Raw genomic sequence first — 13,869 nt, 5'->3', positions numbered from 1 at the left:
TATAAAATATGAATACAGAATATATGACTGATCAGTTTATACATCATGCATTACATGACCAACGTCTACAAGCTTATTCCAGTTGAGTTAGATAATCAGATTATTAGTGTGCATATTAACATGCTGTTCTTGGCATTCCTTCTCTTTGGTGGGGATGGAAAATACCAGAAAGTTCAGACAAACCAAGCCTGTTTGTAACTATGATTATCTTATGTAATTATAAACACTTTTTAGGGTGCAGATTTAAAGCCTTTTTGGGTGCGGTGTTGTAATAATTCAATACATGGGGTGAACAAGACTCTAGTGTTTACTGAACATGGTGATTAATAAAATGATAATTCGATTATTTATGGTATAGAGTCATAATTGTCTATCTTTGCTTAAAGCATAAACATTTAGGCTAAATATACAGATTTGACACACATCTGTTCTAAACCAGACAGGAAATGAGGAGGAGCAGGAGCTCGCATCTGTAATGTTCAGGCAGGAAATAAGTCAAATCAGGCATCACGATAGTGTCTGTTAATACACTTGTTGGGTTTGTACACTAACAGATGCCCCTTTTTTCTTCTTTTTTTCATCAGCACTCCAGAGTCCTTCGGCTTTTGAAATACCCTTGTGAGGAAACACAAAACACACATCAGGTACATGACTATCACGACTTAACATCACAATTTTCATCACAATTTCTATTTATCCTAAATAGTCTGCAATTTCCTTAATCATGTGGTCGTCAGGCTGGATGTTACTCATGTGAAGCAGCTCATATGTTTTTAGATACACAGTGGTTTATCTTGTTTTTTCCCTCCACCCAGACAACAGAACAAGCTTTCCAACACATTCCCAACATAGTTGATTATAGCAGAAATGTCATGAAGCCATTGTTGGGGGAGAAATATGTGCACAGTGGAGTAAGTAATGTTTGTTTTATTGTTTAAAAAAGGCAACAAAATACAAATAATACAGATTGCTTGATCACAGGGTGTGACCTTGTGAGTCGGTTGACACGTATTTTGAATGTCCACAGGAAGTTGTTAAACTCCCGTTGGACTTTGTACGAAAGCTGTCGTTGAAGATCCAGCAAGAACGCCCAGGTAAATGAGACCAGTTTGATTTTTTTTTTGATCGCTGCGTGTCTGTCCGTAAAGATGTAAACCTATCTGTCTGCCTGCAAGTCTAGATTTCTGTTCAGTTTTTGCGTCTGTACTTCAGTCTCTCCGTATCTATCTGTCTGCCTAGTAAGTTGCCTGTCTTGACTTTTCCTGTCTGTCTTTATACTTTATACTGTAGGTCCATCTGACATGAGTAGATTTGTGTGTGTATATATGTGTGTGTGTGTGTGTATCTCTCTCTCTCTCTCTCTCTCTCTCTCTCTCTCTCTCTCTCTCTCTCTCATTCATATATATATATATAATCACACACACACACACACACAAGGGATTCAAATCTTGTTTGTCCGACACCCCGGTGAACTGCACAGGATGCATCGTACACATAACTGTAGAGTATAAATATGTCAAGTGTAAGATGGGATCAGCAAGCAAAGCTACAGTTCTAGCAAAACAAGAAGTGCAGCAGGTTACAATAAACATCCAGCACAATGCAGGTTCTACAACAATACTAATCAGATACACACAACAACTAGCATCACATGAGCCAAATGGAATAATCACTGTGCAGGTTGGTTTTTTACGGTGGCCGAGAAGTGCAAAACACATTAACAAATCCGAAAACACATTAACAAATCCGAAAACACAACGACAAGTCAGACAACCGGGAAACGGTTTTCGGATTTGTTAATGTGTTTTCGGATTTGTTAGTGTGTTTTTGGATTTGTTAATTTGTTTTGCACTTCTCGGCCACCGTAGTTTTTAGATACATGATATTTGTATATAGACTTTTTTATTTCCTGCCCTATTTCTTAAAGGCAGTTTTTGAAACAACTGCTAAAAACAGTAGTAATTTTCTACTGATTAGCTCCAGCTGTGAGTGTGCTCCCTGTGACCCTCTTCCTTCTGGGAAACATTTGTTTAAGTGTAGTTGACTTTTCCATGGGTTTATAATGTTCTTGTTCTTCAGTGTAGAACGTCTTGTTTCTCCTGTTCTCATGCAGAATTACGGTGTGATAAAGTGATGGACACTTTCAGTGGGTGTGGCCTGTGTCTTCCCAACCTCACCCACCTGTCGCTGTGCCACTTTGGAGATCACCGACCTCCTCTGTGTGTCGAAATTAAGGTAACGCCTGCGAGTTAAAACTCCTCAAAAAACACTGCAGTGACACTGCGTGAGCAGCTGATGTACTTCATAAGCCGACCTAATCTTAAAGAATGAAACGGACAGATTGTAGCAGTGCTTGTTCAGGTAGACAATGTGATGTGTTTCCTGTTAAGAACCGCACGTAATCATTTTATGCACATTTTATTAGTGGTCATGAATGTAATTTTTTTTCTGCTTGTAACTTGTGTTATTGCAGCCAAAGTGTGGATTTCTTCCCTTTTCAAGACACGCTACCAAGGAATGTAAGAGAAAAGTGTGCCGATTTTGTATGCACCAGCATTTTAAGGTAAGGGACTTTTACGAAGCAACTGTCATGCAAATGTCGTTACATATTCTATATACTAATAGGAACAAGTTTCCTTACTTCTGCTTTAACTTCTGTATTAACAGGCAGCTCATAACTGACTACCTCAAAGGGTCAGCTACATCAAAAACCACAGATGTAATTTAGTTCGATTTTTCCATGATATTTTTGTAGCTACATTCATTTACTAAATACGGACTTTAACGACCGGCAGTTTGCTATATAGCATGCAATTGTAAATTGGGCTTAATTACAAATGTAATTTAGATCAGTCAGATTTATTTGTGCTTCGTTCTGTGTTCAATTTGTAGCTAGCTAATGGGAAGTGGAACAGGCTGAGTCGGTACTGTCCCTTGGATCTCTTCTCAGGGTGAGTGCTTTCAGAAATTATAATGCACTTTGCAGGCTTACAACGGAGCTTAATAAAAGCACAGTTGTCTTCATTTCTGAAAAGTAGTTTATAATTAAAACGATGATAAATTCTAACACTTCTCAGAATTGGTATATAAAGCTGCGAGGACATTTTTATTTCATAAAATTTCACGGACCCCTTCAGTAGACATTTTATTAGGTGCTTTTGTACTATTTCGTCATACTTTTCTTCATTAGATTCTAGTTGGCATTATTATTTATAGATCATTGGGGTTAACACGCACTGTGTGAGGAAAGGGTGAGGTGTTTTGTACATCTGCAAGGTTGGTGTGTAATGCAGTTGGGCAAACATAACCAAAATGCCAAACAATAGCCAAGGTGGAGGCAATGAATTAGTGACTCAGTAGTGTACATTTAATCATTTAGCAAACAGTCTTATCCATAGCAAAAGTTGAAGGCACAGTGACACGAAAAATCTAGTGAACCTACAAAGATTCATAATTCAGCTGAAAGTAAGAAAGAAATAAATAAAGAATGCTAGTCCAAGAGTTGAAGGGGTCAATTTAACCAGTTTAACCCTAAATGGTGTTTGGTCCTATACACTTGCCCAAAGAGGAAAACCATTTGGGGTGTTTTTGAGCAGGTTTAGATGACAATGTAAGATCTGCCAAGTATGTGGAAGTGAGCGAGTGATGAAACAGGACCCGTAATCCAACTATTCAAACTTTACGTACATTTATTTTTTTATTTAAAACATTTTAATCTTTCCTTATTTGCACCTGTTTGAAATGCACCAGCATCATCTGACTCATTCTTTTAAATTGTTGGCTTTTATTTAGTGATCCATCACTTCCTGAAATCAAAAAAATCAATAAATGGATTTCGGTCAGGTGTCTGTTATTTGGCCATGTAAAAAAAATCTTGCAGAGACTGATAATGGGTGTCTTTTGGCTTTAGTAATTTACATTGTTTTACAAATGAAACGGAAATAGATGGATGCAGATCTCTGGGTTTCATTAAAACCTCTCCCACAAATATAAATCTAATGTGAGGTTCTCCGTGGAACAGAATCCAGAACTTACCTTGAGAACGAGAAGCTGCGTGTGCTGATGTGCGTTTCTTTTCTAGGAGCAAACAGAGAATGTATATAGCAATCAAGAACCTGTTGGAAGAACCACAAAACAATTTGAAAATATTTAAGGTAAGTTAAAAGACTCTTTAATGGGTTATGTAAGAACGATACATTAAAATCAGTAAAATGATCTGTATGGAATATTACAGGCTGATACACCAGTTATGTACCAGTTACACTACCACTCTGACATTAGGCTGAATAGGGACCCAAGAGCTTCAAAAGGGATATAGGTGCTAAAAATAGCCAGTTGACTGGTCAGATGATGTCGCCATCATCACATCATTTGGGATTTTATAAAAAATACCCGAGGTTAGTTTTTTGTCAGGCAGTTCTGAAAAGAAATCCCCAGTGATTTTATGTAGATGTCCCTTACATTTACTTTTCCAGCATTTAGCAGACACTTTTATCCAGCGCGACTTGCATTTTATACAATTGAGCAATTGAGGGTTAAGGGGCTTGCTCAGGGGCCCAACAGTGGATGCTTGGTGGTCCTGTGACACCTTACACACTAGGCTACCACAGTCCTAGATTAGTACCTGTGCTCATCTATACATATATGTGCACATAATATACACTCTCAAGGAAAAAAACTGGTGACAGGACTGAATTACACACAATGTTCAACTAACATGGACTTTCTCACCACTCATTAGAACCGATAGAATGGTAAAGCACAGAGTGTTGAAACATCATCCAGTCCCAAAGTTCCATCACTGTGAGACAATCTGCATGACCTGGATGACTAAACATCTCCACAAACAAGCCCGACTGGCTTGCTGCTTGTTTTATATTTGTCATGAGATCCTGAGGAGATAGTGGGATGTTCTCCAGAGGTTTCATCTTCAAAAAAAAAAGCTTTGTACAAAATGCTCAAAAACCAAAGGGAGTCAAGAGTCAGTTTAGGAGTTAGTTTCATATTATGGGACCTTCAGGAACATGGTCACATTACACTTCTTATTGACTGTTGCTGCTTCATTTGTGATGCACACATTTGTATATGAAGGTCCTGGTTCCTGTCTGACACGTTTCACTGAGTAGTTTTTTTTCTTCAGAAACTGGTTTGCTAGATTAAAATACAGGAATACCTGATACAGGGATCTGGTGATCTGTAAATAACTGGAGTAACTTCAGTTAATGACTATTTTAGTCTGTAAATGAGTGGACTAAAATAATCATCCATGTGTGGATTATTGTATTTCATAATGTTTCAGGCTATAAAACAAGAAACATGTAAATTCTCACCTTTACTCATCTGTCTCTGTCACCGCTGCCAGTTTAAAAGCTGTATTGCCCGTGTGATTAATGAGAGCATGCTGGCCATGTCACCACTTATGGTCTGGCAGTCAGTAAAAATGAAGCTTTTTCTTTAACACAAGTTTATTAAAACAAACAGCCTAAATGTTTTGGCTACTGGATCTTTTAAATAAATAAAACACATTATCAAATGCATTTTTTTAAGAAGAGTTTGACTGCATATAGTCAATCCCACTTGCTGTGTAATAGCCTTATCTCATGGCTACACTTGTGTATCTAAAGCCTGGTTAGAAAGAGAAGTTTTGTGTGCCTTTTTTTTTTTAAATTCAGGGTGGAGAACTGATATACAGCTGCAAAGATGATGCCAAGCAACAACCCGACTTAAACGAGCTTGTCCAGCACCTGTGGCCCTACTTCCACCACAGCAACGGGCACCAGTCCAGCAAAACTGTCCTCAGTGAGTTCATTCAGGTGATCTGCAGCGCTCTGCTAAGTACCGGAGACTCGAATCGCTCTGTAGAACCGAGGAAGATGCAGCTCTCTGACGGCAGAGTGCTCTGTGAAGCCAGTCCACTTCACAGAGATCTGCTACGCAACGGTGAGGATCGCTTCTTACACATAACTGTAGATCATCTGTCAGTTTTAAACTGTCTGGAAGGGGTACTGGTACTGACATGCACAAAAAACTTCAATCTTACTTACGATTTTTGTTGTGCTGACTTGTGTAAAAACAAAAGCATTGTGGAAGCTCCACTCATTCCTGCACTCTTTTCTAGCACTGTTCAGAAGTTGTTTGACTTTTGCTGTGGAGATGCCGCTGTCCGTCTGTGACGTGGCACACCTACACAGTTCTGATCATTTTCTAGCTTTTAGTTATTATTAAATCATGATTTGGGGATATATACATATATATTTATATCTTTCTTGAATCTTCTTCTTTCGGCTTTTCCCACTAGGGGTCGCCAGAGTGAATCATCTGTTTCCACCTAACTCAGTCCTCAGCATCCTCTACTCTCACACCAATTACCTTAATTTAACACACCCATATATCTCCTCTTTGTCCTTCCTCTTGACCTCCTACCTGGCAGCTCCATCTCCATCATCCTTCTACCAATATAACCATCTCCCTACTCTGTACATGTCCAAACCATCTCAATCTATCCTCTCTGACCTTGTCCTCAAAACAGACAACCTACCTCGACCAACCAGTAGTCCAATTTGTTGTTAACCCGGGCCTGGACCGATCCAGTATGAAATTCCTGTTTAAATTTGGCACGCTTTACACCGGATGCCCTTCCTGACGCAACCCTCTCTATTTATTTACTGGCGGATCTCTCTGTGTTTTCTATAAACTGAAGTCATATTTTCTGGACCATTTAAGGCTCATCTACTCACTCGTATGGCCGTATTGCTGCTATAACTCTCATTCACTAGCTAACATGCACACGTTGTATGGTCGTATTGTGATCTGGCACTAGCCTGTCACCGATTACATGTGACACGAGAGAGTTTGAACATTCAAGAGTTTACATGTGGCTTGTGCACACCTGCAATAATGAATGTGAAGCGTGCACACAAAATGTAGAGAATCTTTGTTAAAACGTACAGTAAATATACACAGCCTTCTTAGAGCCAAAGTGAGCTCAGTTTGTCCATCTTAATAAAAAAAAACAACTCATGAAAAATGTAATTGAACGGGAATTTTAAGCGAGTTTACAATCTTTATACAATAACTGCCTAGCTGTTGCTTCGATTAGCAGTAGGTTTTATAACCAAATGAAAGACAACACACATTTGTGTGTATGAGGTTTGTTACACCTGAACATAACATCTGGCTCTGATTATTTATTTATTTTTTGGTTAGCAATTTCTGTCATATTTGCAGGCAGTCCTGGTCTTCCCAAAGACTGCGTCCTTGCCAAAATCCTCCAAGCCCAGATGATGGACAACCTTGACATTGAAGGCCTCTACCCACTGTACAAGAGAGTGGAGCAATATCTGGAGGAGTTTCCTAAAGAAAGGTGAGTTTTCGACCTTCACAACTCTCCACTAGACTGTAATGATATGTTGTTAGCACTAGGTGGAGAAAACACACAGGCTGATCTATGAGCTTGAGTTCTACAGTGCAGTGATTTATTTAACTTTAGGTGGCATTAATGTGCTGATTGATTTTGCTTTAATGAATTAAAAAAAATAATAATAATCATTTCTTTTAATCTAAAATTGAAACCAAACAATTGTAAAAGTTAATACTCTAGAATCTACTGAACCAATAAACCGAAATTATTCTGTGGGGTTCAGGAACAGATTGCAGATCGATGGTCCTTATGACTCGAGTTTCCTGGAGAAGGTGAAAACGTGTCCTTCTGAAGACGATGGCTCCATAGAATATGCAGTTGCAAAGGTAATACTTTTAACAGTATCTGCTTCACTCGTTGTGTTTGAAGGTAATAAGTTACACGCACTGACTTCACTTTCTGAAACAATGCAGGTTCTTCAGTACAGAGTAGCAATGACCGCTAAGGATTGCTCCATCATGATCACCTTCGCACCTTGTGGAGAAGATGAAAAGTGAGTCCCAGTATGTGTGCTGTGTGTGAGATTAGAGATTTGACCTGCTGTTCACATGGTCACGTTTTGACATCTACTATTTATATTTCTGGAAACTGAAATTATACAAACATTTAAAAAAAAAAAAAAATCTGTAGCCTTAAAAATGAAAAGGAAAAAATTGGATTCAAAGATTTCATCCTCCTTGTCGAGCCACATCGTCTCTCCACTCGATCTCTGTAAACATTAACGTTGTGTCTAATGTGTCTCTTTTGTTTGCTTCCTGGAGATCAGACATGGCAAGAAGTGCTAGGTTTTTGCAGACTGCCACACAAATATTATCTACAGTGAGTGGAAAACAGCTGGTGCTGCTTTCCACCTTCACAAATATGACTAGTTGTTTCTCTCGGTCATATGTTGCTCAGCTACGGAAACGACATGATTTAATTTAATGAACTTAATCGATTTACCAGAAACTTCTCGTCTGCTCCTGACGTTACCACTAAGAGAAACGTCCTAATAATCTGTCTTCTAAAACACACTACATTTTTCTTGGTTAGAACACATTGTTCTGCCATCGCGTTGTTGCTTAGTGACCGATGTCCATGGCACTAACAGCCATCACGTACATGTACTGTGTTATATACTTGTAAAGCTATTTAAACCAAAAGGAAACTCCACCAGGTTGGACATACAGGCATTAAGAATTTGAAATAAAAGTGAATGGACCTTTTTAACAAAGTTTCTTATGAGGCCACCAATGTGTGATTACAGACATGAGCTTAATGACTTTAAAACCAAACACGAAAACTAAGGTGCATAAAGTGAAATCTACAGTTATGTTCTTGGAAAATTGTGTGTGTGTATATAAATATTGTGGTTGTGGTGAAAAATATTGCACCATATTGTAAGCAATTGTAATTCCACACACACCATGATTAAGACCAGCAGCACTGTTTACAGAGCCAGGCACCACTAGGCTGTGCTGTAGTCATCCATGTTTTACAGACATGAACTGAAGTTCTTAATGTGGGCAAACTATGCTGTTCTATATTTTTGAGACATTTAGGCTGTACACATCATGTCTCATGTCCCTGCTCCATCTTTGTTACTCTGAGTGAATATGACCAATAGCAGTGAAAACCATGACAGCAAAAGGGTTGAATGTAGCTTGCATTTGCTGTGTGTGTGTGTTTGTGTTTGTGTGTGTGTGTGTTTTTGCATGTGCAGAAGTGCAAATACAGACCATGCTGATGTGGTTTCATGCTCATTTCCTCCCTTTCATCAATGACTCATGCAGAAGTCTACTAATTGGTCTACTAAGAACTAATTAAGACCTCCCTCCTGTGAAAGAGGCCTTTAGTGCACCGAGTGAGTCAGTGAGGGAGCAATTTGTCCATGTCTGTAAACCCCACTCGTGTATAATGTCTGTACACAGATTAAAGTTAATCTGGCATGGCTTGTTATTCTGACTTGAACTCTGTTCTTACAGACTACAGCCTCATTTAGAAATCCAACCCACGAAATCTCGTTTTGCGTTCTCCGTCTCCATCCTGGATCTGGATCCTAAGCCGTACGAGAGCATCCCTCACCAGTATAAACTCGACACCAAAATCGTCAACTATTACCTGAAGAGCACAATTGACACAAAGGAGCTGCCTCCCTCCAGCCTTTACAGTGAGCGGCAGGACTGCACGCTGCTCTTCCACCCCGTATGAACCTCGCTTTCTTCACGGCTCTGCTCCACACGCTGCTTCTCATGTCATCGATGGATCTGTGTGTATTATTCTGGGTTTTTTTTTATTATTATTATTTGTATCCACACTTCATTAAGATGTGTGCCATGTTTTTTTTTTTTTTTTTTGTTTTTTTTTTTAAAACCTGGAAGTGACTGAACCTTTCAAAGAATGAAAGGCACAGAGAAGGGAAGGGCTTGTTTTGGGGGGTCATATAACAACCGCATTCTAGTGCCAAGAGTGGCTTTCTTCACATGGAGTGATTGTGTCTCTGTGTAAAGACTACAGTGAGGGGTAATTCAAATAAAGATGGATACTTGATGTGAAATGAGACTACTACTCCATAACGTTTAGGTCTGTGACCACTGACATTAACAGGATTTACAATATGGCTAGACGAATGCATGTTGATGCGTTTAGCTCAAGGCTGTCGCTTTTTTGTACGTTCAGTAAGTACTGTACCATAGTCAGTTATTATTTATGTTAAGTAATCAAGCTTCTCAAATCATCTTTGATGGGGCTTGTGATTTTATTTTATTTTTTTTCCTCTTTTTTCTTTCTTTCCACAGTTAAAAAAAAAAGCACATTGGTTGCTGATGACAAATGTTTAACCACTGCATGTGTTTGCTGCTTAATATGTTCCCGATCCGTTATGTTTTTACTGGACGTGTTTTCCCGGCGTTTTCCATTCCCCCATTTACTCGTTCTTTGCTTAATTTCCCTCCACCTAAAGTGTAGCATGTGTAATTACCATGAACAACCTCTGGTAATTTGTGTGCTATAACAGATGCAGTGGATGCAGACCAGGTTTAAATAAAGAGCTCTTCCTTTTAAGTGAAAGAAGGGAGAGTATGTTTTGGAGAGTGTTCTCGTTTGGCCCTAAACCAGATTCGGCGTCGGTAAAAGGTTGTATATGCAGACCAAAGCCGTTCAACATACAAATTGCACATGAGTATAAAGAGCCAAGCTGGCACTTTCCAAAACTTCATGACTTAAAGAAGTTTGTTAAATTTTTAATGGCTTCTTTATAATAACATAGTTTTAATGAAGTTGCTTGTGGCTCATTGCGTACGTCTGGCAGATTTAATTCCAGCAGAAAGCACAGCATTTACTAAAGCCAAATCTTTTTATAGAGACAAATGTAAACTACTTGTGTGTGATCATTTGAACTAAACACTATACATACAGTAACATTGAAGGACTTTGTACGCACATGCTCGTAGTTGAGCTTGTATCAGCTTAGAAACGCCAGATCAGATGCATGTCTGTGTTCATCCACAGACTCATGATGCATCATTGCTTTGACCAGTGCTGTGATATTTTTATTTTATTTATTTAAATTTTTTTTCTTCCACCTCACGTGATCTAGTGAATGCTGTGTCTAATAGTATTGATTTTAAACCACTAAAGTCCTGTTTTTCTCTTTAGTTAAACAACTGAACAATTCTATGACATGATCAGACTTTTTACATGTCAGATCTCGAGGCCTTAATCGACAGTTCAGAGGATTTTCTTGGACAGCCTTTAATATCGGCCAAACTCTTTACTGTTCCTCCTAATGTACCTCTGTAGGTGTTTGTACTTTGTGCTGCACAATTTAAGTTCAGTAGTCATCACATATGAAAGAGTAAAACAGCATTTTTGTAGTTTTAAGTGAAATCAGATGTTGATGTTACTCTAATGCAAAAGATTTTTGACAAATTTTTGTGCAAGACTGAAAGTTTGGGGTGTTAAAGCATAACTATTTGATCTGTTCTGCCAGTCAAAAGTTTGAACTCTTGGAGTTTGTTTGATTACAGTTTAATCACTGAGTGACAGAGATGTTCTAAAGATGCAAATCTTTAGTGTAGATAATAAACATCGATCAGCAAAAGTACGTGTAGATGTAGACGAGCTCTGTATAGGGTGTGTTGAATTCATTTATATCAAGCCGGATGCTTGGGCTTGGTCTACTACAGCCTAAAAAGAGTGAGCAAGATTTTGGCCTTTTCTGATTTAACTTTAATTCACATCTCTGCGTTCCTTAATTAAACAGAGTTAATTTGACAGTATATTAGATGGGTTCATTACAGTGTGAAAGCTTTTGATTGGCAGTGCCTGTGGGTACGGTGAAGGCCAAATCAGAAGTCTAGCAAAATCTAAAGGTTGACTTGCAGGGAGCAAAACGTTGACTGACTCACTACAAGAAACTAAAGGATGTGTACTTGCTAAACTGAAACCCAGGTTACTATTAATCCTCTCAAGAAATCACAATCACTGTGATACCGATAAAGTAAGGACTAAACTATTCACTATTTCAAAAGACAAAGTGGATTTTGCGGTCACATTTTCTATTTAAATTATTTATTTTTCTAGCTATTGTCTAATGATGTATATTTACATACGCTATGTGTACATGTGGTGACGGATTGTGTACAGATAGCATTAATACATTTCTTAATAGACAATACGGTGGTGTTTATACTGAATAAAATTATAAAGCAAACCTACATTTGCTTTAACAGTTTCTTGTGTTGTCTGATTTGTTTAAAAAGAGACGGATTGTATTAAACTTTCGATTGTAGCTTCCACTCCCAACACCGTCAGGAGACTCCGAAAGTGTTCCGGTGCCGACTCCACCACGCTTTCCTTATCCAGTTTTTGAGCTGTTAATAAAGAAAGAGAGCTTTAACATCAGTCCTACAGCACAGACAATAACATTTAACAACAGTCTACTTTTATTTATAAGTCTCAAGCGGCTTCTCAAGTTCAGGCATCTGTGCTAGATTTGGAGAATCAGTGCCTAATCTTCAACCATCCCATGTGCACAAAGTACAAAGAGCACTAGTTCATTACCATTAAAATCAATTCACATGGATATCCAGGGCACACAGAACAAGCATATCGTATGTCTGGTCTTCTTTAAATATACATAGATGTCTTGGCAGACAAGTAGCCTAGGAGTCTTTATTTTAAATGAGAGAAGGAAAATAAATGAAGTTTTTAATTTGGCAACTAACGTTCTTCTGAATTCGACATTGAAACTTTAAGGAAGTGAGCAAACAATACAGTGAGACAATAGAAAATACAGTGAAATGATCTAAAACGTTCTGAATGTTTCATATCTCAGTAAAAAAAAGTTTCCTCACCCTGCTCAGGTATTTTCATCAGTAGGTCAATCTTTGGCTTGACAGTTCCTTCTGTGCTGACGGTAATGTTCCAGAAAATGCTCATTGTACACCTGGAGTAGAGAAAGACCTGTATTGATGATTCCATTTGGACACAAAATCTAACCGAGCAAAAAAAAAAAAAAAAAAAACCCCGTATGGTTTCCTTCCTGAAGTGTTGTAACAGATGTAGGTTTAAAATGTTCCTACACAAATGCCTGTCATCTCATTGGTTATGATCCTGTACTAATGCAAAATGCCCACATGTAACCTCTACAAGCTCTCAGTTTACTTGAACTGGAAAGGTGGTACATTTGGGACTCTTTACTGGTTAAAGCTACAGATCTGTCCTGCAAGTCTGAAAAAAAAAAAAAAACACAACAGGTCTTGAAGAATCCCTGTCTCCATTTCTATACAGAAACATCCAGAATACAACACTGGTGCTGTGGAGGTGAACTATAACAATTTGATGTGTTTTTTACATCAGTGTGAGACTCTAGATCTGGGTGTCGTGTTGAGAGAGTTAACCAATGCAGTGTGACTGAATAATGCTAACAATGAATGAAAGTATTGAATACGGAATTGCCAAATATAAAAAAGCGTACCCAGGAAGTTGTGGATTCTGGATCAACATGATCTCAGATCTGCAGCCCTCAGGAATTTGAACCAAATCTGGGTATTTCTCCTGCAACACAAATGAGACCAAGTTCAGGTTGTTTAGAGGTTTATTTTATATTTTACACTGCTTGTATCCATGGCGTAAATGCGATGGAATTTACCCCATGGAATGCGATGATACACAATGCATTGCTGAGTAACTAGAGTTTCTCAGAAACACAGATTTTACTAATAACTTTATAGTAATTAAGCTAATGTTGTTTTATGTTGCTTGTCAAATTTCACCATTTGCCGTACATAAATCAGTTCCTGTTCCCATCACCAACTCCCTATATTCTAAAGAAAAATACAGAGAAATAACACAGCAACCCTGACCTGGATACAGCAGTTACTAAAGACAGATAAATGAATGAATGTGGGTAAAGCTCAGTTTACACCAGATGCAGTAAAAACTTTTCAGTGTCCAATACACTCTCA

The 13,869-nt window shown here is 38.3% G+C and overlaps 2 protein-coding genes across 4 annotated transcripts in view; one reads left to right on the top strand and one right to left on the bottom strand.

Annotated features, from left to right (window-relative positions):
• Window positions 1-11,319, top strand: part of ippk (inositol 1,3,4,5,6-pentakisphosphate 2-kinase) — a 17,597-nt gene extending 6,278 nt beyond the window's left edge. The window contains exons 2-13 of one of the 2 annotated variants that reach the window (XM_060857755.1): window positions 585-644; window positions 816-911; window positions 1,028-1,094; window positions 2,114-2,235; window positions 2,474-2,563; window positions 2,893-2,951; window positions 4,082-4,154; window positions 5,673-5,940; window positions 7,228-7,363; window positions 7,644-7,746; window positions 7,834-7,913; window positions 9,385-11,319. In XM_060857755.1, coding sequence (XP_060713738.1) covers window positions 585-644; window positions 816-911; window positions 1,028-1,094; window positions 2,114-2,235; window positions 2,474-2,563; window positions 2,893-2,951; window positions 4,082-4,154; window positions 5,673-5,940; window positions 7,228-7,363; window positions 7,644-7,746; window positions 7,834-7,913; window positions 9,385-9,610 — 1,380 coding nt within the window. In that variant the 3' untranslated portion in view covers window positions 9,611-11,319. Of the gene's footprint in view, window positions 1-584; window positions 645-815; window positions 912-1,027; window positions 1,095-2,113; window positions 2,236-2,473; window positions 2,720-2,892; window positions 2,952-4,081; window positions 4,155-5,672; window positions 5,941-7,227; window positions 7,364-7,643; window positions 7,747-7,833; window positions 7,914-9,384 lie in introns of both variants that reach the window. The other variant, XM_060857754.1, reaches the window with a different exon arrangement.
• Window positions 10,162-13,869, bottom strand: part of LOC132837848 (centromere protein P-like) — a 69,802-nt gene continuing 66,094 nt past the window's right edge. For both annotated transcript variants that reach the window (XM_060857756.1, XM_060857757.1), the window contains exons 7-9: window positions 13,380-13,459; window positions 12,757-12,848; window positions 10,162-12,273 (exon numbers count right to left, since the gene is read on the bottom strand). In XM_060857756.1, the coding sequence (XP_060713739.1) occupies window positions 12,155-12,273; window positions 12,757-12,848; window positions 13,380-13,459 (291 nt within the window). In that variant the 3' untranslated portion in view covers window positions 10,162-12,154. The remainder of the gene's footprint in view (window positions 12,274-12,756; window positions 12,849-13,379; window positions 13,460-13,869) is intronic.

The sequence above is a fragment of the Tachysurus vachellii genome, chromosome 22, assembly GCF_030014155.1.
Source record: "Tachysurus vachellii isolate PV-2020 chromosome 22, HZAU_Pvac_v1, whole genome shotgun sequence".
NCBI classification, from domain to species: Eukaryota; Metazoa; Chordata; class Actinopteri; order Siluriformes; family Bagridae; genus Tachysurus; species Tachysurus vachellii.
The sequence above is the reverse complement of the archived record's forward strand: the minus strand, read 5'-3'. Positions and strand labels throughout refer to the sequence as shown.